This window comes from Mobula hypostoma, chromosome 21 (assembly GCF_963921235.1).
Source record: "Mobula hypostoma chromosome 21, sMobHyp1.1, whole genome shotgun sequence".
NCBI lineage: Eukaryota > Metazoa > Chordata > Chondrichthyes > Myliobatiformes > Myliobatidae > Mobula > Mobula hypostoma.
The window spans coordinates 53,032,504-53,057,242 of record NC_086117.1 but is presented as its reverse complement, the minus strand read 5'-3'; the positions used below and the strand labels follow the sequence as shown (position 1 = coordinate 53,057,242).

At 46.9% G+C, this 24,739-nt stretch overlaps 2 protein-coding genes across 4 annotated transcripts in view; one reads left to right on the top strand and one right to left on the bottom strand.

The window, feature by feature from the left end:
- Positions 1-24,494, bottom strand: part of piwil1 (piwi-like RNA-mediated gene silencing 1) — a 102,195-nt gene extending 77,701 nt beyond the window's left edge. Inside the window, exons 1-4 of one of the 3 annotated variants that reach the window (XM_063074038.1) lie at positions 24,401-24,494; positions 13,566-13,690; positions 11,947-12,052; positions 9,179-9,304 (exon numbers count right to left, since the gene is read on the bottom strand). In XM_063074038.1, the coding sequence (XP_062930108.1) occupies positions 9,179-9,304; positions 11,947-12,052; positions 13,566-13,646 (313 nt within the window). In that variant the 5' untranslated portion in view covers positions 13,647-13,690; positions 24,401-24,494. Of the gene's footprint in view, positions 1-9,178; positions 9,305-11,946; positions 12,053-13,565; positions 13,691-24,337 lie in introns of all 3 variants that reach the window. The other 2 variants (XM_063074039.1, XM_063074037.1) reach the window with 2 other exon arrangements.
- On the top strand, positions 22,731-24,260 carry LOC134359717 (uncharacterized). Its single transcript, XM_063073235.1, has one exon. The coding sequence runs from the start codon at positions 22,731-22,733 to the stop codon at positions 24,258-24,260; it is 1,530 nt and encodes a 509-aa protein (XP_062929305.1).
- Positions 24,495-24,739: the final 245 nt, after the last annotated feature.

The following is a 24,739-nucleotide window of genomic DNA, read 5'->3' as shown; positions in this document are numbered from 1 at the left end:
TTTATGGACATGGAGAAAAAGCGGGGAGGCTGCTAGCCCACCAACTGCGTCAAAAAACGGCCAGTCACGGTATACCTGAGATACAGGATACACAGGGCATAAAAACGAACAGATAATGTAGAAATTAACTCATGCTTCCATAGCTTTTACCAATCATTGTACTCCTCAGATTCATCAGATCTAGATGATTTCTTTAAAAAGCTAAACATCCCATATATAGATCCCCATGTAGCTGCTAATCTGGAGAAGGCAATCACGACTCTGGAGATAGACTCAGCAAGTAGGAGTAGGCAAAGTGGAAAGTCCCCAGACCCAGATGGATATCCTTCTGAATTTTTAAAAAAAGTTTTCCACTCAACTTTCCTCCCATTACTATTATCTGTTTTTGAAGAGTCTTTTTCATCCCAATCCCTACCTCCCACAATGCGTCAAGCAGTTACTTCATTGATTTTGAAAAAGGGCAAAAACCCCCTTGAATGTAGTTCATACCGACCAATCTCCTTTTTAAATATGGATACCAAAATCCTTGCAAAAGTCCTGGCACACCGAATGGAGAAGATTCTACCATTAATTATATCACCCGATCAAACAGGTTTTATAAGAAATCGGTACTCTTTTTTTTAATATAAGACATCTTCTAAATGTACTATATGATTCCTCTGCATCTAGTACCCCAGAGATTCTCTCACTTGATGCTGAAAAGGCATTTGACTGGGTGAAATGGGACCTTCTTTTCTATACTCTCCAAAAATTTAGTTTTGGTTCTACATTCATCTCATGGATTGAAGAACTTTACTCGTCCCCACTGGCAGCAGTGCGTACTAATAACTGTATATCATCCTTTTCTGAACTGCAACATGGCACAAGACAGGGATGCCCTTTATCTGCACTCCTTTTTGCTGTGGCAATTCAGCCACTCGCCATAGCCCTGAGAACATTAGTTAGTATTAAGATGGGAGCTTTGGAACATAAAATGTCACTGTATGCAGATGATATGCTATTGTATATCTCAGATCCAACTCAAAGACTCCCAAATTTATCAATATTGCTCACTAAGTTCGGTCAAATATCTGGTTATAAAGTTAACTTTCAAAAGAGTGAACTAATGCCAATTGGGAACTAATTGCCAATTTCAGTTTGGATATTTCTTTTTCCATAACCCCTTTTAGAATCAGCTATAGGAAATTCAAATACTTGGGGGTTTGAATGACACATAATTACAAGGACCTTTATAAAACCAATTATCAACATCTCCTTTCCAATCTTAAACAGGAATTTGAACACTGGAATTCTTTATCTCTTTCCCTTAGCGGGAGGATTAATACAATTAAAATGACTGTCCTGCCCAAATTCTTACACATTTTCCAAAGCCTCCCAATTTTTCTAACAAAGACTTTCTTCAATAACCTAAATAGTCAAATTTCAAGTTTCATTTGGAATAAAAAAACAGCCCAGAGTAAAGGAAAAAAAATACTACAGAGGCCTCGTAAGATGGGGGGTTTGGCAATTCCAAATTTTCTACATTACTACTGGTCAGCTAATATAAGAGCAATTTTATATTGGACAAGAGATGATATTGCTGCTCCTAGCTGAGTGATTATGGAGAAGTCAACCTTACAATTTACCTCTTTGTCAGTAATATATGCTAAACTACCACTGTCACAACCTACATCTAGTTTCACACTGAATCCAGTTGTGATGGGTCGGCTGGTGGCGCAACGACATTGGCACTGGACCCGGGAGCAGAGGTTCCCAGGTTTGAAACTAGTCAGGTCCACTCCCAAGTATGTTTTCCATCCTTTTGCCGGGTTGAGTGTCAAGATCGCAACTCAACCTCGTAAAATAGAGAGAAAATACTGCAAAAAATATCTGTGTGAGGAGTGGCACGCCACACAGTCATGAAAAAGACATCATCAAGGACGCACGCACAGACACGCAGACGCACCGCATGCACACACACCAAAAAAAAAAGAATCCAGTTGCGATGTACTCCATTAAAATTTGGTTCCAACTTAGACTTCACTTTACACTTAATAACCTCACACTTGCTGCACCAGTAGCAAAAAATTACATGTTCCCCTCATCAATAATGGATGTAGCATTTGATATTTGGTCTAAACACGGTATCACTTCATTGTATAATCTCTACATTGACAGCAATTTTGCTTCTTTCAAACAGCTAGTTAAGAAATTTGATATACCTAGGACACACTTCTATAGATATTTACAACTCAGAAGCTTTATGGCCTCTCATCTTGAGTACTTTCCCTACTGCCACCTTCATCACTCTTAGATTCAGTCCTTAAGTGCAAAATTGATGTGAAGCAATCTGTAAGCAAGATCTATGAGCTACTTAATGTAGTTAATCCTGAGAATTTGAATTTATTAAAACATAAATGGGAAGAGGATATTGAGGAAAATATTCCAGATGACATATGGCAAAAAACAATTCATAGAATTTATTCATCCTCTGTGTGCCTTAGTCATGTTGTTGTTCAGTTTAAAATTCTGCATCCTTGTCATTGGTCTAAAGTTAGATTGGCTAAGGTTAATAAAGATCTTGACCCAATGTGTGACAGATGTAAACAATTCCCCGCTACACTCTGCAAATTTTTTGGTCGTGTCCAAAATTAGTATTTCTGGGGTTTGGTTTTTGAAACTTTTTCAAAAACTTTTTGACAATTAATTACACCATCTTGGTCAATAGCACTATTTGAAGTGCCTTCTCAGAATATTAACCTCAGCAAATTCCAAACCGACCTCATCAAACCATCTCCCATCAGGAAGGTCTCAAAGCTCTATGCTTCTTTTTGGATTCCAGACCTAATCAGTTCCCCTCTACCACCACTCTGCTCCGTCTAGCAGAATTAGTCCTTACTCTTAATAATTTCTCCTTTGGCTCCTCCCACTTCCTCCAAACTAAAGGTGTAGCTATGGGCACCTGTATGGGTCCTAGCTATGCCTGCCTTTTTGTTGGCTTTGTGGAATAATCTATGTTCCGTGCCTATTCTGGTAGTCTGCTGGCCACCCCCCAAGTACAGGAGGCGGAGAGCAGCAGACACACAGAGCTCCGGGAATCCGGGAGCAGAGCCACAGCTGGCACCCAGCAGCCGGAAGGGGAAGCAGCCCAGGAAATCAACAACCCCCCGGGCCCAGAACCAGAACGGCCACACCTGGAGGAGTACTACCAGCAGTACCTGAGCCCACAGAAGGTGGAAAACTTCACAAAGGCGGTGGGAATGAAGGCTCAGGATGGCAAGGGTGAGGACGGAGAGCAGCCAAAATAAAAGACTTACAATGATGGCAGACCTTAAATTGGCGTGCTTGAACGTGCGAAGTTTGAAGAGTACTGGACGATGCGTCAGCACGCTCCAGTACCTGGACACTGTAAAGACCGACGTGACCTTCCTCCAGGAGTGCGGACTACCACATTTCCGTAACTACCGGAGGTGGTCACGGTGGTGGAAAAAAGGTTTGTCTGTGTGGTCGGGGGGCAACGATTGTCACGCTTCCGGCCTGGGGATTCTGCTGCGGGGAGGCAACTTCTCAATCACCCAAGTTAAAGAGGTGGTTGTGGGGCGCCTCCTGGTAGCAGACATCAAATACCGGGGCACTCCGCTCTGGCTGATCAACGTGTACGCCTCCCCCGTGTGGAGCGAGCGGCTGGCCGTCTTCGAGCAGCTCCCACAGCTGCTGGTGACGTCCCAGCCGGTCGTTCTGGCCGGAGACTTCAACTGCACCACTGCTGCGGCTGGAGGACCCGGCAGGCTGGACAGTACCTCTAGACTCCTGAGGGGAACGGTGAAGACAGCCAAGCTGCGCGACGCCTTTGGCACCCCCACAGGTGGAGCACAGCCGCAAGCCACCTGGACACGATCGGACAGCTCAGCCCGCTCCCGGATCGACTTCCTCTTCCTGTCTGAGTCCCTCACGGTCAGGTCCACCGACGTCACACTGGTGTTCTTCTCTGACCACTGCCTTCTGAGAGCCACCTGTCTCTTACGGGAGGACCAGAAGGCAGGCAGGGGGACTTGGAAGCTGAACGTAAAGCTGCTGACCCCAGAGAACATCGAGGAACTAGAGAGGGAGTACACAGGTTGGAGAACCTTGAAAGCCTTCTTTGATTCCCCGGTTCACTGGTGGGAAGCCACAAAGGAGAACATTAAGAGGTTCTTCATCCGCAAGGGTATCCAGAAGGCAAGGCAGGAGCAGAGGGAACTGTGTAAACACCAGACAGAGTTGCAGCAACCTCTCCTTCTGCAGTCGAAGGGGGTGGATGTCAGGGAGGAATTGCGAGAGGTGAAGGGCCGGCAAGCCCAGCACCTTGCCGCTGGATCCTCCAAGATCATCTTCCGCTCAAGGGTCCAAACCGTGGAGCAGGACGAGACATGCTCACGCTGCTTCTTCCAGAAGGTGCACAGGGGGAGCTCTGTGATCCACAACCTTAAGGAAGAGGACGGCTCAGTCGCGTCCTCACAGACTGACATACTGAGGATCTGCAAGTCCTTCTACGCCGGTCTGTACGAGGAAAAGGCCACAGACTCCACAGCCTCCCGCAACTTCCTGTTGTCTATCACGCAGGTCTTAGACGACAGCAAGCGGGAGAGTCTGGATCAGCCACTGACCCTGGACGAGCTGACAGGCTCCATCTGTTCCTTTGGGTCGGGTAAGACTCCCGGAAGCGACGGCTTACCGGCTGAGTTGTACTCGGCCCTGTGGAACTGGATGGGCCCAGACCTGCTGGAAGTGTACAACGCTATGCTTCTGGCCGGCAGTATGTCTGAGTCCATGAGGAAGGGCATCATCACCCTCATCTACAAGCAGAAGGGGGAAAGGGAGGACATTAGAAATTGGAGACCCATCTCTCTCCTGAATGTGGACTACAAGATCCTGTCCAAGGCTATCGCCAACAGCGTCAAGTCTGCTCTAGGACAGGTGATCCACCCAGACCAAACCTGTGCTGTACCGGGCAGGAAGACCTCAGACAGCCTTGCGTTGCTGAGGGACACCATCGCCTACGTGCAGGACAGGGGGGTGGACGCCTGCCTGGTCAGCTTGGACCAGGAGAAAGCCTTCGACAGGATATCGCACACGTATATGGCGGACGTGCTCTCCAAAATGGGATTTGGGGAGGGAATCCTGAATTGGATTAGACTGCTCTACACAGACATCCGTAGTGCAGTCCAGGTCAACGGATGGGAAACAGACAGCTTCCCCATCAGGTCTGGAGTCAGGCAGGGCTGTCCCCTCTCCCGTCTTGTTTGTCTGCTGCATAGAACCCTTTGCGGAAGCCATCAGGAGGGATGAGGGCATAAGAGGGGTGACGCTGCCAGGCAGTGGAGGGACCCAAGTGAAAACCTCCCTGTACATGGACGACGTCACCGTCTTCTGCTCTGATCCGAGGTCAGTTCGCAGGTTGATTGGCACCTGCGAACAGTTCGAGCTAGCGTCGGAGGCCAGGGTCAACCGCACGAAGAACGAAGCCATGCTCTTCGGCAACTGGCCCGACCGATCCAGCTCCCCTTCACCATCAGGTCTGACCACGTGAAGGTGTTGGGGATCTGGTTCGGAGGGGCTGAGGCGTGCAACAAGAACTGGCAGGAGCGGACTGCCAAGGTGAAACAGAAACTGGGACTGTGGGGAGGGCGCTCCCTGTCGATAACGGGCAAGAACCTGGTCATCAGGTGTGAGGTGCTCTCAGGGCTGCTGTACTTGGCGCAGGTCTGGCCCGTCCCCCGCTCCTACAGCTCGGAAATCACCCGGGCTGTCTTCAGATTCGTCTGGGGATCCAAGATGGAGTGGGTGAGACGGACCGTCATGCACAAGTCCCTGGACAACGGGGGCAAGAACATCCCCAATGTCGCCCTCACCCTGATGGCCAGCTTCGTATGTGGCTGCATCAGGTTGTGTGTAGAGCCCAGGTATGTGGGCACCAAGTACCACTATGTGCCCAGGTTCTACCTGTCGCCCTGGCTACGAAGGATGGATCTGGCCCCACTCCCGCGCAACGCCCCAGTCAGCTGGTCGTTGCCGGCATACCTGTCCTACGTAGCAAAGTTCTTCCAGGAGAACGCCTTTGACCACAGGGCCATCAGACAGTGGTCGGCACGTAATGTCCTGCAGGCACTGCAGGAGAAGGACGTGATGGACACAGTGGGGTGGTTCCCTGAGCAGACTGTCCAGTTCATCTGGCAAAATGCCTCATCGCCAGATCTCACCAACAGGCACCAAGACCTCGCCTGGCTGGCGGTGAGAGGGGCCCTCCCAGTCAGAGCCCTCCTGTACGCCCGGAACGTCATCTCCGCACCCCACTGCCCACGGGAGGACTGCAGTGAGGAGGAGTCTGTGACCCACCTCTTTGCACACTGCCAGCTCGCAAAGAGGATGTGGAGGAGGATGGACAGGCTAGTGTCACGTTTTATCCCCAGCAGCTGCATAACAGAGGACTCTCTGATCTACGGGCTTTTCCCGGGGACGCACACGGAGACCAACATCCGGTGCTGCTGGCAGATCATCAACTTGGTGAAAGACGCTCTTTGGTCGGCCTGAAACTTGATGATCTACCAGCACATGGAGATGTCCGTGGGAGAATGCTGCCGACTGGCACATTCTCAGCTGCAGGAGTACGTGCTGAGGGACACACTGAAACTCGGTGCAGCCACCGCAAGGGCCCGGTGGCAAGGACCACAGTATAGGTTTCTCCACCCACGGGAGTGGGAGGGGTCGGTGGGCGGGGAGTATACCCCTCAACAATGATATGGTAAGCTGAACTACTGGAGTGCCACGTGGGTGGCTATAAATACGGATATGTACTGAGTATAATGGAAACGTATGTAAAGGATGAAAAGTTATTGAATGGTTTATTGTATATATTTATTTTTGAATAAAGTATATATTGAAATAAAAAAAAATATTCTGGTATCTGTCCCCCACTCTTCCTTCGCTACATCGACGACTGCATTGGCGCTGCTTCCTGCACGCATGCAGAACTCGTTGACTTTATTATCTTTGCCTCCAACTTTCACCCTGCCCTCAAGTTTATCTGGTCCATTTTCGACACCTCCCTCCCCTTTCTAGATCTTTCTGTCTCTGTCTCTGGAGACAGCTTATCCACTGATGTCTACTATAAGCCTACTGACTCTCACAGCTATCTGGACTATTCCTCTTCTCACCCTGTCTCTTGCCAAAACGCCATCCCGTTCTCGCAATTCCTCCGTCTCCGCCGCATCTGCTCTCAGGATGAGGCTTTTCATTCTAGGACGAGGGAGATGTCTTCCTTTTTTTAAAGAAAGGGGCTTCCCTTCCTCCACTATCAACTCTGCTCCTAAACGCATCTCCCCCATTTCACGTACATCTGCTCTCACTCCATCCTCCCGCCACCCCACTAGGAATAGGGTTCCCCTGGTCCTCACCTACCACCCCACCAGCCTCCGGGTCTAACATATTATTCTCCGTAACTTACGCCACCTCCAACGGGATCCCACCACTAAGCACATCTTTCCCTCCCCTCCTCTCTCTGCATTCTGCAGGGATCGCTCCCTACGCAACTCCCTTGTCCATTCGTCCCCCCCATCACTCCCCACTGATCTCCCTCCTGGCACTTATCCGTGTAAGCAAAACAAGTGTTACACATGCCCTTACACTTCCTCCCTTACCACCATTCAGGGCCCCAAACAGTCCTTCCAGGTGAGGCAACACTTCACCTGTGAGTTGGCTGGGGTGATATACTGCGTCTGGTGCTCTCGATGTGGCCTTTTATATATTGGCGAGACCCGACGCAGACTGGGAGACCGCTTTGCTGAACATCTACGCTCTGACCGCCAGAGAAAGCAGGATCTCCCAGTGGCCACACATTTTAATTCCACATCCCATTCCCATTCTGACATGTCTATCCACGGCCTCCTCTACTGTAAAGATGAAGCCACACACAGGTTGGAGGAACAACACCTTATATTCCATCTGGGTAGCCTCCAACCTGATGGCATGAACATCGACTTCTCTAACTTCCGCTAATGCCCCACCTCCCCCTCGTACCCCATCCGTTACTTATTTTTATACACACATTCTTTCTCTCACTCTCCTTTTTCTCCCTCTGTCCCTCTGAATATACCCCTTGCCCATCCTCTGGGTCCCCCCCCCCCGCCTGTCTTTCTTCCCAGACCTCCTGTCCCATGATCCTCTCGTATCCCTTTTGCCTATCACCTGTCCAGCTTTTGGCTCCATCCCTCCCCCTCCTGTCTTCTCCTATCATTTTGGATCTCCCCCTCCCCCTCCAACTTTCAAATCCCTTACTCACTCTTCCTTCAGTTAGTCCTGACGAAGGGTCTCGGCCTGAAACGTCGACTGCACCTCTTCCTAGAGATGCTGCGTTCACCAGCAACTTTTATGTGTGTTGCTCATCGCTTTTTGTTCACTTCTTGCCAGAAGGCTCATCTTGTGCAAAAGGAAAGACTCTTCCCCTCCAACATATGGACATTGGATCAAAGATATCATGTACTTTATAAAATTTAAAAAGATCAGCTATTCAGTCAGGGGGCAGTCTGCAAGATTTAACACGACTTGACAACCTTCTTTAAGTTTTGTCAAAAATATGGATGCTAAAAAAATTATTTGAATGTGTAAGGTGCTCTATCTTTATATTTACACGGCCTTTGTATCTATTTTTGACTGGTCTAGCTGGTTCTATTTGTTCTTGTTTATTGAGGGTGGGGGGTCTTTTTGTAACTGGCATAAAATGATTGGTTGCATTATAATATGTCTGCTATTTTTCTTTGTTAATAAAAATGAAGAAAGCCCTTTAACTCTGAGTGGAGTCATCGGGACGCTGTCATGACGGCATTTTTTTAGCAGGCTTTCTTATTTTTACGAGGCCGAGTTGCTAGCTCGACGCTCAACCCAGCAGGGATGGAAAGTATGCAAGGGAGCCGGCTGGATTCGAACTCTAGAGCCTTCATTCCGAAGTCCGGCACTAATGCCACTATGCCACCAGCCGGCCTTGTTAATAATACTTTGATAAAAAAAGTTTTATTTGGTGTAATTTAGAACAGTACTTAAACTTTTCCTCAGTGAAGATTTGGAATCAGAAGGAAAAACAATCAAAATATAAGAAAGGTTCAACTAAAGAATATGATCATTACAGATAACTTCAAACTCTGGACTGTTTCACATTAGCCTTTACCTGCTTTGGAATCCTTGACATGCTCCATAGCCATTCTAGTGTTAATTCCAAGGTCATGAAAATCTCGCCGCCGACCACCTCTTTCCATTAAGGACATTTCTTTAAATCCAGCAGATATCCCCTCAACTACATTTCCAAGAAATCAAAAGAAACTGTCAGATGTCAAACTGAGTATAGTGGAGCAATTTCGTCCTTTCAACAAATACTATCATCACATTTAAGAGATATTTAGACAACCACTCCTAGGAAGGCAGATGTAGATGGTAAAAAAGTTGGCTATAAACATGACGGCCATGCAACACCGTGACTCTACAACCATAAAAATATGCCACATGTCTGAGCAATGTTTGATGGCTCTGGGCGAATACTCTCTGGAATTCAGAAGAATAAGGGGTGACCTCATTGAAACCTATTGAATATTGAAAGGCCTCGACAGAGTGGATGTGGAGAGGATGTTTCCTATCATGGGTGAGTCTAGGACCAGAGGGCACAGTCTCAGAATAAAGGGGCATACTTTTAGAACAGAGATGAGGAGGAATTTCTTTAGCCAGAAATAGGTGAATCTGTGCAATTCGTTGCCACAGACATCTGTGGAGGCCAAGTCTTTATGTATGTTTAAGGCAGAGGTTGATAGATTCTTGTTTAGTCAGGGCATGAAGGGATACAGGGAGAAGGCAGGAGATTGGGGCTGAGAGGAAAATGGACTAGCCACGATGAAATGGAGGCTCAGACTAGATGGGCCAAATAGTCTAATTCTGCTCCTATATCTTATGCTCTTATGTAACTTGACTGTATTGGGTGGTACTCCAAACAATTACCAAAATTAAATTTTCAGTTACAGGACATTGTACCTTAGACATGGTGAATACTTTTTTTTAAAAGACATATTCTCACAGCAGGTGCATTTGATCAACATTTACCCATACATGATATCCGGGCACCTACATGCTTTTCTACAAAAGCTCTGGAGCCTTGAGGCCAGCAATGACTGCAGGACGTCCCAGGGTTTAAAAGTTTCAAAAGGGATATAGAGAGAGGTAAAAGAGGTGGGATAGTGGCATTGTTAATCAGGGATTGTAATACAGCTGCAGAAAGGGAGGACATTATGGAGGGGTTGTCTATGCAGTCAGTGCGGGTGGAAGTCAGAAACATGGAAGGGAGCAATCACACCTCCTCCCTCCCACCCCCAAATAGCAAAAAAGACACATCATGAGGCAGATTTTGGAAAGATGTAAAAATAACAGGGTAGTTCACATGGGAGACTTCAACTTCCCTAATTTTGATTCGCATTTCCTTAGCACAAGAAGGTTTAGAGGGGGTGGAATTTGTTAGGTGTGTCCAAGAAGAATTCTTGACAAAATGTGGACAGGCTGATTAGGAGAGGACATATTGAATCTGGTGCTAGGCAATGATCCAGGTCAGGTGACAGGGAGAGCATTTCAGAGACAGTAACCACAACTCCCTGACCTTTTTCATAGCTTTAGACAGACAGGAGCAGATGGTATTATCTATTCAACAGGAAAGTGGGAGCATAAATTAGGAACAGATGCACTCAGGGATATGCACAACAGAAATGTGGGGATTGTTCAGGGAACACTTACAGGGCATTCTGGATAAGTTTATCCTTTTGAGGCAGGGATAGAATGGTAGGATAAAGGAACGTGGTTGACAAGACGTGAAACATCTCATCATCCTCCTTTTTATACACGCAGGACATCTTGGTATTTTCCTTAATCCTCCTTGCCAAAGCTCTCTGATGTCCCCTTCTCGCTCCTCTAAGTCCTTAAGTTTCTTCATGACAACTTTATAACCCTCAGAGCCCAGTCTGATTCTTGCTTCCTAAAGTAAGCTTCCTCCTTCCTTTTGTCTAGATTAAGATGTTTCATAAGGATCTCCTCTGGGTCCCCTGCTCTTTGTGACTTTTATAAATTACTTGGATTAGGAAGTGAAAGGGTGGGGTAGTAAGTTTGCAAATGACACAAAGGTTGGTGGTTGTAGTAAGTCACAACAGGACTTTGATACAAAGCAGAGCTGGGCTGAGAAGTGGGAAATGGGATTCAATCCAAAAAAGTGAAGTGATTCAATTTGAAAAGCTGAACTTTTTAGAGCAGAATAAAGGGTTATTAGCAGGATTCTCAGCAGTGTGGAGGAACAGAGGGAGCTTGGAGTTCATGTCCATAGATCCCTCAAAGCTGCCTTACGCAAGTTGACAGGGCAGTTATGAAGGTGTATTGCAGAACTGGACCTTTATCAATCCAAGCTCCAGCGCCGTAATTTTGCAGCTCTATAAAATGCTGGTTAGACCACACCTGGAGCATTGTGTTCAGTTCTTGTCACCTCATTATAGGAAGGATGTGTAAGTTTTAGAGGGTGCAGTGGAGATTTACCAGGAAATATGTTCCATGATCTTTAAAGAAATAACTAGCGTTATCAGAAAAAGAAAATTAGTGAAGGAGGATTGTACTTACGACTGAAGCTGCAGTTGAGAGTGAAAGACCACGTAAATATGCTACCAATGTCAGAAACTACTGGTCAGAATTAACCAGTCCTAAACCTAACAGCAATGTTTTCAGCTCTGAATTTATTGAACATTTAGTCCAAGGTTTGAGCACTGATCTCCTTGGGCACATTCTCACACACACAAACAAGTGCTTGGTTTTACATTCAGAATGATTATCTATCAGAAGCTCACAAAATTTACATATAAATGTTGTAATATTTATATGGCAAGAACCAACAATACAAGCAGTGCAAACATCAAAGCTCACCATCTTTGGACCCGGCTCCTCCAGGCTGCCCTCGCTGTCGACCACGACCAAGGAGTTCAGGCTTCGCTTCGCTGAGTGGAATTGAGGGAAGTAGTGCAGAAGATGCCTAAATTGCAAGGTGGAAATTCATCATTTCAAAGATTCAGCAGTTTACTAGCCAGTCCCAGTGGCCCATACAGCCATTTTTGAAATTCAAAACCAAATGGCCTAGCTTTAATTTTAAGATTTAAGAAGTTGATTAAGGAAGTTGAATGAAGACCTAAACAGATCACCCTTCAAAAATTTAATTCTTTTTGTACATTTATACAACTTGTTCCAGATTTCATCTTTCCATTCAGGTGTCATCCCAGCACAACTCACTCTTACTGGTATTTATGAGGGTCATCATCATTATTACGTCCCTGTCATACGACGTGGGCGATCATCATCTTGACCATGACCATGATTGTTCTTGGTAAATTTTTCCTCAGAAGTGGTTTGCCATTGCCTTCTTCTGGGCAGTGTCTTTACAAGACAGGTGACTCCAACCATTATTAATACTCTTCAGAGATTGTCTGCCTGGAGTCAGTGGTCACATAAACAGGATGCATTATGCACCAGCTGCTCATACAACTATCCATCACCTGTTCCCACGGCTTCACGTGACCCTGATCAGCAAAGCAGGTGCTACACCGTGCCCAAGGGTGACGTGCAGGCTAACGGAGGGAAAGAGAACCTTACACCTCCTTTGGTAGACATATCTCCACCCCGCTACCCTTGAACTCAATAGTCATCTTAACTAATAATAACTTAATAAATCTGAACACAGGAACTAACATTTAAGTAACTGTTCTATTCAAAACAAAAATTACATCAGTGCAAGGTAAAAACGTCACCATTCACGAACACGTCATCACTGAAGCCTCTTGTTCTATGCAGTATTTCATTAGGAATTTGAGAAGTGGTAAGACTCCAAAGACACTCGCAAATTTCTACCGATGTACCATGGAGAGAATTCTAACTGGTTGCACCACTGTCACGGACACTAGCCTCCCCAGCATCCAGAACATCTTCAAAAGGTGATGCCTCAGAAATGGCAGCATCCATCATTAAAGACCACCCCCACCCCCCAATCGCCCAAGACATGCCACCTTCTCATTGCTACCATCAAGGAGGTGCAGGAGCCTGAAGACCCACATGCAACATTTTAGGAACAGGTTTTGCTCCTCAAATTTCAGAATGGACGATGTGCACTACCTCAGTATTTTTATCATCCTCGCTTTTTGCACTACTACTTTAACTATCTTTCTTAATCATACTTTTGATTGTGTGTATAGCTTTATTATGCATTGCAACGTAGAGGCAAAACAACACATTACACAACATATGCCAATGATATTAAACCCGTGGCATTGGGATTTATTAGTTTTGTTTCTTGAAGTCAGGAGCTCATTGAGTGTGTTCAGTTCAACTTTTAGACAATTACAGAAATTCTTGCATCAGGATGTAGCTGTCAGTGTCATTAGATTTTTATGTAAAATGCTTCTTATTAATATTGAAATGGCAATAGATGACACGCAGATTATACTTACTGAATATGATCTATATTATCTAAGTTGCAAATGAGCAAAAAGACATACCGGCATTGGGGCAAGAGGGTGTGAACTTAATTCAGGGAAGCGATCCCTGCCACGGGCTCGCGAACGGGCTCTTCCACTCATTGTGTTTTATATGCGCATACAAATTCGAACCTCCTAATAGTTACCTGGAGAAAGAGAAAAAAACTCCATGAAGATTCTGACATTGTCCAGCTGACACCTTGTGTCAGAGCCCCAGAAATACCAGCACTGTACATTGAGGAGGTTTCCAACTTTGCCAGAAATCCTTTCCATGAAAAATCTTCAACAATATTTCCTCCACGATTTCCATCAGCGCAGATGCACAAGGCTGTGTGCTCAGCCCCCTGCTCTGCTCGCTTTACACTTATTGTATGACTGTGTGGCTAAGCACAGCTGCAATGCCACATTTAAGTTTGCTGATACATCACTGTCACAGGCCGATTCAAAGGTGGTGATGAATCAGCATAAAGGAGGGGGATTGAAAATCTGGTTGAGTAGTGTCACAACAACCTCTCACTCATTATCAGCAAGACCAAGGAGCTGATTATTGACTTCAGGAGAGATCCGAAGTGGAGAGGGTCAGCAATGTTAAATTTCACTGTTATTATTTTGAAGGACCTGCTCTAGGCCCAGCACGTGTAATTACAAAGAATGCACAATTCAGCATGACATGTAAAACTTCGGCAAACTTCTATAGATGTGTACAGGAAAGTATATTGACTGGCTGCATCACAGTCTGGTATGGAAACACCAATGCTCTTGAACAGAAATCTTACATAAAATAGTGGATATGGCCCAGTCTATCACAGGTAGACCCCTCCCAACCATTGAGCACATCTACAATTGAAGTCAGAAGTTTACATACACCTTAGCCAAATACATTTAAACTCAGTTTTTCACAATCCCTGACATTTAATCCTGGAAAACATTCCCTGTCTTAGGTCAGTTAGGATCACTACTTTTTTTTAAGAATGTGAAATGTCAGAATAGTAGAGAGAATGATTTATTTCAGCTTTTATTTCTTCATCACTTTACCAGTGGGTCAGAAGTTTACATACACTTTGTAAGTATTTGGTAGCATTGCCTTTAAGTTGTTTAACTTGGGTCAAACATTCTGGGTAGCCTTCCACAAGCTTCTCACACTAAGTTGCTGGAATTTTGTTCCATTCCTCCAGACAGAACTGGTGTAACTGAGTCAGGTTTGTAGGCCTCCTTGCTCACACACGCTTTTTCAGTTTTCAGTGGCTGAATGGGAGACGCCAGAGTGGTGGTGGAAAACTGTTTGTCAGATTGGAGGCCGGTGACTAGTGGTGTGCCTCAGGGATCTGTACTGAGTCCAATGTTATTTGTCATATACATAAATGATCTGGATGATGGGGTGGTAAATTGGATGAGTAAATATGCAGATGATACTAAGATAGGTGGTGCTGTGGATAATGAAGTAGGTTTTCAAAGCTTGCAGAGAGATTTAGGCCAGTTAGAAGAGTGGGCTGAAAGATGGCAGTTTTAGTTAGAGCTTTCTTCAGCTTTCTTTGGCTTAGTTCTGGGTTCTTGGGGTTGGGGGAGGGGATAGTCTTTTTCTTTTCTAATTTTTTCTATTGGGCTGATTCAGAACTACAAAGATGTCCGCAGTGTCGAGATTTCCAGTTCCTCTCTAATCATGTATTCCTCTTCCGATTTCATGAGCTCACATTATGGTTAACCCCTTACTCACCAAAGGGTTAATTCTCAATTATGGCTCATACTATTAATTTTGTCTCTTGGAATACAAATGGTTTAAACCATCCAATAAAACGGAAAAAGGTTTTCAAAGTGTTCCAAAGACTGAATGCTCATATTATTTTTGCACAAGAGACTCATGTAAGGAAAGAGGACAATCAACGCTTCTTTAAGTTTTGGAAGGAACAATACCACTCAAATGCTCAAGCCAAAATTAAAGGCGTTTCAATTATTATTGATCCTTCAATTACATTTATTCATCAAGACATTATTTCAGATCCTAATGGCAGATTTCTGTTAATTACTCGGGTACTTTTTAATAAAAAGGTCGTTATGGTTAATGTTTACGCTCCGAATGTGGATTATCCTGAATTTTTAAACACTTATTCATTTCCTTTCCTAACTTAAACGAGTATATGTTGATAATGGGTGGTGATTTTAATTTATGTTTGAATCCCATGTTGGACAGATCCAAAGCTAGTCCGGCTTTACCGAATAAGTCGGCTACTATTATTAACTCTTTTATGTTGGATTCTGGGATTTCAGAAATTTGGAGATTTCTACATCCAAATGATAAGGAATTCTCCTTTTTTTCACATGTTCATCGTTCTTTTTCTCGAATTGATTATTTCTTGATTGACTCTCGTTTGATTCCATATGTAGTTGATTGTAATTATGACAGTATTGTTATTTCAGATCATGCTCCAATGAAACTTTCCATCGTTATTGTACTAGCAGACAATGGCGATTTAACCCTATTTTGCTTCAAGATCAGGACTTTGTCAAATTTATAAAGGAGCAGATTGATTTCTTCTTTTCAACTAATACTACAGAAGAAGTTTCCAATGGAACTGTTTGGGACGCCTTTAAAGCTTATATCCGTGGTCAGATTATTTCCTATTCGGCCGGTTTGAAAAGACGTGTTAACAATTAAATACTTTTGTTGGTTGATAAAATTAAAGAAGTCGATAAAAAATATGCTATTTCTCCCAGTAAGGAGCTGTACAAACACAGAGTTGAACTCCAATTGGAACATAGCTTATTATTAACATCCTTGATCGAAAATCAATTAATGAGAACTAGAAGTGATTTTTATATTCATAGCGATAAATCAGGTAAATTACTGGCCAACCAATTGAAATTTGATTCGATTAAATGTCAAATTACTAAGATTCGCAAACAGGATGATACTTTCACAGTTGATCATGTTGGGATAAACCAAACCTTTCAAGAATTTTATACCTCTTTATATCACTCTGATTTTCCTCATGATTCTAATTTCATGCATGATTTTTTAGGTAAATTGAGTTTTCTGAAATTATCAACCGAAGAGTCCCTATCATTAGAAACTTCCATTTCAGAGGAAGAAATAATAACTGCAACCTCATCATTGAATTCCGGTAAAGCACCCAGTCCGGATGGGGTTACAGTGGAATTTAAAAAATTTTTTTCCTCCATTCTTTCTTCTAAATTGTCTAGAATATTCAAGGAAGCAATCAGTTTAGGTAAATTACCACAATCGTTTTACGAAGCCTCTATTTCCTTAATTCTTAAAAAGAATAAAGATCCTACCGATTATGCATCATACAGACCGATATCTCTTCTGAATGTAGACTCAAAATTTTTTCAAAAATTCTAGCAACTAGATTGGAGAAGGTGTTACCTCAAATTATTTCTATGGATCAAACCGGATTTATTAAAAATCGCTATTCATCCTGTAATATTAGGAGGTTAACGAATATTGTTTATACCCCCTCATTTACTACCCCGGAATGTATTATCTCTTTAGATGCTGAGAAAGCCTTTGACAGAGTTGAATGGCCTTATTTATTTAATGTTCTTGAGAAATTTAATTTTAATTTGACATTTATATCTTGGATTAAATTGTTATATTACTCCCCGGTAGCCTCAGTTTGTACAAGTAATTATAGATCTCCTCTTTTTCGTCTTTTTCGTGGCACTGGGCAAGGTTGCCCTCTTAGTCCTTTACTATTCAATATTGCTCTTGAACCTTTAGCAATTGCTGTTCGTGACTCGCCAAATATTGTTGGTATTACCCGTGGAAACGAAATACATAAATTATCATTATATGCAGATGATCTGTTGTTATACATCTCTAACCCGGAGAAGTCAATTCCTGCTATCTTAGATCTGTTAGCTCAATTTAGTAACTTCTCTGGTTACAAATTGAATCTTAATAAGAGTGAATTATTCCCTTTAAATAAGCATGTACCTACTTATGGACGTTTACCATTTAAATTGGTTACTGATTCATTTATATATTTAGGGATAACAATTACGAAAAAATAATAAAGATTTATTTAAAGCTAATTTTTTACCTTTAATTGATCAGATTAAATTTTTATTTACCAAATGGTCGCCAATCTCTTTGTCTTTGATTGGTCAGATTAATGCTATTAAGACGATCGTTTTGCCCAAATTTTTGTATATATTCCAATCGGTTCCAATTTTCATCCCAAAATCTTTTTTTGATAACATAGATTCAAAAATTTCCTCATATATTTGGCAGAATAAAAATCCTACGTTAGGCAAAAGGTATCTACAGAAATCTAAAAAGGAGTGGGGGCTCGCCCTCCCGAATTTTAGATTTTATTACTGGGCAGTTAATATTCGATATTTAAAATTTTGGTTACGAGATTTGGACATATCTTTAAACCCTCATTGGGTAAATCTTGAATCTAATTCATTACAAGGGTTTTCCTTGGGTTCAGTTTTAGGAACTTCACCTCCTTTTACTTCTTTTAAATTATATAAACAAATGAATAACCCAATAGTTAAGCATACTTTATGTATATGGTTTCAATTCCCAAGATTTTTTGGGTTTAATCAATTTATTCTAGCAAGGCCCATTATATCAAATTTTCTTTTTCAACCATCCATGATGGATCAAGCTTACTTTGATTGGAAAACCAAAGGTATAATATCTTTTCGCGATTTATTTTTGGATAGTTGTTTTATGTCTTTTGATCAACTCTCTAATAAATATAATTTACCCAGATCTCACTTTTTTAGATATTTACAGATTAGAAACTTTTTAATTACTGTTTCCCCTAATTTTCCACACCCATATCCAATGGATATTTTGGAAAAAATCTTAGATTTAAATCTCTCTCAGAAAAGTGTAGTAGCAATTATATATAATTATGAATTTATGTCCTGATGCTTCTAATAAAATTAAAGCTGACTGGGAAAGAGAACTTGAGATTAATATACCGACTGAGAAATAGGAAAAAAATTCTTCAGTTGGTGAATTCATCCTCGGTATGTGCTAAGCATAGGTTGATACAGTTTAAAGCAGTGCACAGGGCTCATATGTCCAAAGATAAACTATCTCGTTATTACTCTTATATTAATCCAATATGTGACAGATGCCATTTCGAGATAGCTTCTTTAACCCACATGTTTTGGTCATGTCCCTTGTTGGAGAAATATTAGAAAGATATTTTTGATATTATTTCAACGGTCCTAAACATAGACTTACAACCTCATCCAATTACTGCTATCTTTGGACTACCAATGATAGACTTAAATAATTCAACCTCTTCATCACGAAGGATGATTGCATTTCTTACTTTAATGGCTAGAAGGTCCATTTTGCTGAATTGGAAAGAGATTAACCCTCCTAAGGTATTTCATTGGTTTTCACAAACTATGGTGTGTTTGAATTTGGAGAAAATTAGAAGTGCAGTTTATGACCTTTCCATTAAGTTTGAAAAAACTTGGAGGCCATTCATTCAGCATTTTCACTTGATGTAATTTGATCATTTCCAAACTTGTTTTATCTCTCTGTACTGTTGTTGGAGGGGAATGCAGTCGTCAGCACTAAGGTTTTCTTCTTTTCCATTTTTAAGTTGTTAGTTTTGCCCAAGTCTTTTAGTTTAGTTGATTAATTCTGTTTTTCTTTGGGGATGGGGTTTGTTTTTTTTTGGTTTTGTTTTTTTTTTCTTTTTCATGATTTTTTTTCAGTTTTTTTTTGATTTGTATTATCCGTTGTCAGTTCTACATGATTGGGAGCTTTGTTAATTTACACCATTTGATTTTAGAATTACTTTTCCTAAGTGTAACAATATTTCTCCTACTATTTGTATTATTGCTATGTTTTGTTTCTATACTTTGAAATTAATAAAGAGATTGAAAAAGAAAAAGAAAGATGGCAGATGGAGTTTAATGCTGCTAAGTGTGAGGTGCTACATTTTGGTAGGACTAATCAAAATAGGACATACATGGTAAATGGTAGGGCATTTAAGAATGCAGAAGAAGAGGGATCTAGGAATAATGGTGCATAGTTCCCTGAAGGTGGAATCTCATGTGGATAGGGTGGTGAAGAAAGCTTTTGGTATGCTGGCCTTTATAAATCAGAGCATTGAGTATAGGAGTTAGGATGTAATGTTGAAATTGTAAAGGCATTGGTGAGGCCAAATTTGAAGTATTGTGTACAGTTTTGGTCACCAAATTATAGGAAAGATGACAACAAAATAGAGTACAGAGAAGGTTTACTAGAATGTACTAGAATGTTAGCTGGGTTTCATCACCTAAACTACAGATTAAGGTTGAACAAGTTGTGTCTTTATTCTTTGGAACGTTGAAGGTTGAGGGGGGACTTGATAGACGTATTTAAGATTATGAGAGGGATAGTTGATGTGCACAGGCTTTTTCTATTGAGAGTGGGGAAGATTCAAACAGAAGGACATGAGTTGAGAGTTAAAGGGCAAAAGTTAAGGGGTAACATGAAGGGGAACTTCTTTACTCAGAGAGTGGTGGCTGTGTGGAACGAGCTTCCAGCAGAAGTGGTTGAGGCAGGTTCGATGTTGTTGTTTAAAGTTATATTGGATAGCTATATGGACAGGAAAGGAATGGAGGGTTATGGGCTGAGTGCAGGTCGGTGGGACTAGGTGAGTGTAAAAGTTCAGCACGGACTAGAAGGGCCGAGATGGCCTGTTTCCGTGCTGTAATTGTTATATGGTTATATGTATGGTTATTTGCAGTTTGTCATCTTCTGCACTCTGGTTGATCTTTCATAGATCCTGTTAAAGTTGCTATTCTATAAATTTGCTGAGTATGCCCACAGGAAAATGAATCTCAGGGTCGTATATAGTGATATACATGTACTCTGATAATAAAGTATACTTTGAACATTTTTGTATTGATGCTGTTCCCTCTGGTCCTAACTTCCTCACTATAGGGAGCATAATCTCTAAGTAGGCCTTTCAATATTTGATGGGCTTCAATGAGATCCCCTCTCAAGAGGAAGAGGAGAGGGGATGCCTGGTTTGGTTCCAGGGAGGATAGGGGCCGATCAATCTCAGGTCCAATCTGCTGGTTGTGTAAAGAGTGGGATATTACCAGTTCCAGCCCTGTGGGGTGCAATTGCACACCACAGAGCGATGCGTGGACAGGTGACTGAGTTTGGACAGGTGGTGAGTGACTGAGTTTGGTACTGTACCACCCAGGATGGGGCAGTGGTAGAGGTAATAGGTCCAGTGGGGTCTTACTCACACACTGTAGAGTGGCTAGGGAGGGTATGCAACCGGGCTCTGTACCAGAATTCAGGATGGGGGGGGGATAGAGGTGACCAGTCTGGTGTGCCTCACACACATACCCCAAGGTGGGGATATAATCAGCTCATTACCGGACCCTATGAGAGGGACATCAGATCGACTGGTTCCGGTTACGTTCGCCAGTCACTTACCACAGAGTGGGGTATGATGCGGGAGGGGTGTAACCACACTCCTGAGGTGGGTTGACCAGTCCTGTTAGCCAGACATTCCTCATTTGGGGGGGGGGAGGAGGGAAGAGATGGACACTCAATGTAGGGTGGGGTGTGGACAGGAAGAGTTAGTGGGTTTAGTGGTCACTCACCCACAGAGTGTGGTGTGGATGAGGAATGTTGCTGGCTATACCCTTCCCGTTAGCCGGACACTCACAGGTTGGGGTGTGGACGGAGAAGACTGCTGGGTTTACCGGACACTCGCCTACAGGGTGGGACAGGGGGGAGGGTTGGTGGATTTACCGGACACTCACCTGCAGGGTGGGGAGTGGACGGGGGGGGGTCAGTGGGTTTACCAGACAATCGCCCGCAAAGTGGGGCGAGGACGGGGAGGGCCAGTGGGTTTACCGGACACTCGCCCGCAGGGTGGGGCGAGGACGGTGGAGGATCGGTGGATTTACCGGACACTCGCCCGCAGGGTGGGGCACGGACGGGTGGGGGGGTTTACCAGACAATCGCCTGCAGAGTGGGGCGAGGACAGGGAGGGCAAGTGGATTTACCGGACACTCGCCCACAGGGTGGGACAGGGGGGGGTGTCGGTGGGTTCACCAGACACTCGCCCGCAGGATGGGGCGCGGACGGTGGGGGGTGGGTGGGTTTACCGGACACTCGCCCGCAGGGTGGGGCGCAGACAGGGAGGGTCGGTGGGTTTACCGGACACTCGCCCGCAGGGTGGGGCGCTGACGGGGAGGGTCGGTGGGTTTACCGGACACTCGCCCGCAGGGTGGGGCGAGGACGGGGAGTGTCAGTGGGTTTACCGGACACTCGCCCGCAGGGTGGGGCGCGGACGGTGGGGGGCGGGTGGGTTTACCAGACACTCGCCCGCAGGGTGGGGCGCGGACGGTGGGGGGCGGGTGGGTTTACCGGACACTCGCCTGCAGGGTGGGGCGAGGACGGGGAGTGTCGGTGGGTTTACTGGACACTCGCCCGCAGGGTGGGGCGCGGACGGGGAGTGTCGGTGGGTTTACCGGACACTCGCCCGCAGGGTGGGGCGCGGACGGGGAGGGTCGGTGGGTTTACCGGACACTCGCCCGCAGGGTGGGGCGCGGACGGGGAGGGTCGGTGGGCTTACCGGACGCTCGCCCGCAGGGTGGGGCGCGGACGGTGGGGGGCGGGTGGGTTTACCGGACACTCGCCCGCAGGGTGGGGCGAGGACGGGGAGTGTCGGTGGGTTTACCGGACACTCGCCCGCAGGGTGGGGCGCGGACGGTGGGGGGGGGGTGGGTTTACCGGACACTCGCCCGCAGGGTGGGGCGCGGACAGTGGGGGGCGGGTGGGTTTACCGGACACTCGCCCACAGGGTGGGGCGCGGACGGTGGGGGGCGGGTGGGTTTACCGGACACTCGCCCGCAGGGTGGGGCGAGGACGGGGAGTGTCGGTGGGTTTACCGGACACTCGCCCGCAGGGTGGGGCGAGGACGGTGGGGGGCGGGTGGGTTTACCGGACACTCGTCCACAGGGTGGGGCGAGGACGGGGAGTGTCGGTGGGTTTACCAGACGCTCGCCCGCAAGGTGGGGCGCGGACGGGGAGTGTTGGTGGGTTTACCGGACGCTCGCCCGCAGGGTGGGGCGCGGACGGGGAGGGTCGGTGGGTTTACCGGACGCTCCCCCGCAGGGTGGGGCGCGGACGGTGGGGGGCGGGTGGGTTTACCGGACACTCGCCCGCAGGGTGGGGCGCGGATGGGGAGGGTCGGTGGGTTTACCGGACACTCGCCCGCAGGGTGGGGCGCGGACGGGGGAGGGTCGGTGGGTTTACCGGACGCTCGCCCGCAGGGTGGGGCGCGGATAGTGGGGGGGCGGGTGGGTTTACCGGACACTCGCCCGCAGGGTGGGGCGAGGACGGGGAGTGTCGGTGGGTTTACCGGACACTCGCCCGCAGGGTGGGGCGAGGACGGGGAGTGTCGGTGGGTTTACCGGACGCTCGCCCGCAGGGTGGGGCGCGGACGGGGAGGGTCGGTGGGTTTACCGGACGCTCGCCCGCAGAGTGGGGCGCGGGTGGGTTTACCGGACACTCGCCCGCAGGGTGGGGCGAGGACGGCGAGTGTCGGTGGGTTTACCGGACACTCGCCCGCAGGGTGGGGCGCGGGTGGGTTTACCGGACGCTCGCCCGCAGGGTGGGGCGCGGACGGTGGGTTTACCGGACGATCGCGCGCAGGGTGGGGCGCGGACGGTGGGTTTACCGGACGCTCGCCCGCAGGGTGGGGCGCGGACGGTGGGTTTACCGGACGCTCGCCCGCAGGGTGGGGCGCGGACGGTGGGTTTACCGGACGCTCGCCCGCAGGGTGGGGCGCGGACGGGGAGTGTCGGTGGGTTTACCGGACGCTCGCCCGCAGGGTGGGGCGCGGACGGGGAGGGTCGGTGGGTTTACCGGACGCTCGCCCGCAGAGTGGGGCGCGGGTGGGTTTACCGGACACTCGCCCGCAGGGTGGGGCGAGGACGGCGAGTGTCGGTGGGTTTACCGGACGCTCGCCCGCAGGGTGGGGCGCGGGTGGGTTTACCGGACGCTCGCCCGCAGGGTGGGGCGCGGACGGTGGGTTTACCGGACGCTCGCCCGCAGGGTGGGGCGCGGACGGTGGGTTTACCGGACGCTCGCCCGCAGGGTGGGGCGCGGACGGTGGGTTTACCGGACGCTCGCCCGCAGGGTGGGGCGCGGACGGTGGGTTTACCGGACGCTCGCCCGCAGGGTGGGGCGCGGACGGGGAGTGTCGGTGGGTTTACCGGACGCTCGCCCGCAGGGTGGGGCGCGGACGGGGAGTGTCGGTGGGTTTACCGGACGCTCGCCCGCAGGGTGGGGCGCGGACGGGGAGTGTCGGTGGGTTTACCGGACGCTCGCCCGCAGGGTGGGGCGCGGACGGGGAGTGTCGGTGGGTTTACCGGACGCTCGCCCGCAGGGTGGGGCGCGGACGGGGAGTGTCGGTGGGTTTACCGGACGCTCGCCCGCAGGGTGGGGCGAGGACGGGGAGGGTCGGTGGGTTTACCGGACGCTCGCCCGCAGGGTGGGGCGAGGACGGTGAGGGTCGGTGGGTTTACCGGACACTCGCCCGCAGGGTGGGGCGCGGACGGGGAGTGTCGGTGGGTTTACCGGACACTCGCCCGCAGGGTGGGGCGCGGACGGGGAGTGTCGGTGGGTTTACCGGACACTCGCGTCCGCGAATCAAATCATTTAACACCATCACCCGCACTCGTGTCCCTACTCACTACCGTGTTTAACCTTCCGCGTAATCGTCAGGGTCTCAAACCTCCAACTTTAAAACCACACACCGGGATATTGTCAATCTGATAACTACCTCTAAAAGAGTAGTTTGTACTTATTGATAGAACTTTCGAACAGAAACCAAATAAATCCAAACCGGAGCTACACGTCTCCAAAGTAGTCGGAACGGATTCCCTCTCGAGCGTCGCACGGTCGCAGCCCCGTGGTCAGGTCAGCCGCGCAGCCCCGCGTTACCCCGCGCGTACTCAGTGACCAAATGCGCGACCCCAGCGGGGCTCCGCGCGTTGTCGATGGTCAGGCGCGCGGGCTCTGTGGGCGAACTGCGCATGTCTAGTGGGCAGGTCGGGCGGAAAATGGCGCCAAAGTCCGGCGGTCGCCGCGAAGGGCGTCGGCAGCTCCTCGGTTTTGTTTAAATCACAGCCGCATGTCCGTTAAAACGAAGCCGTTTTCCGGACTGCCGTTGCTCTTCTGATTG

Coding starts and splice junctions, on each gene's coding strand:
- LOC134359717 (XM_063073235.1), top strand. CDS start 22,731: ATGGGGAGGGTCGGTGGGTTTACCGGACACTCGCCCGCAGGGTGGGGC.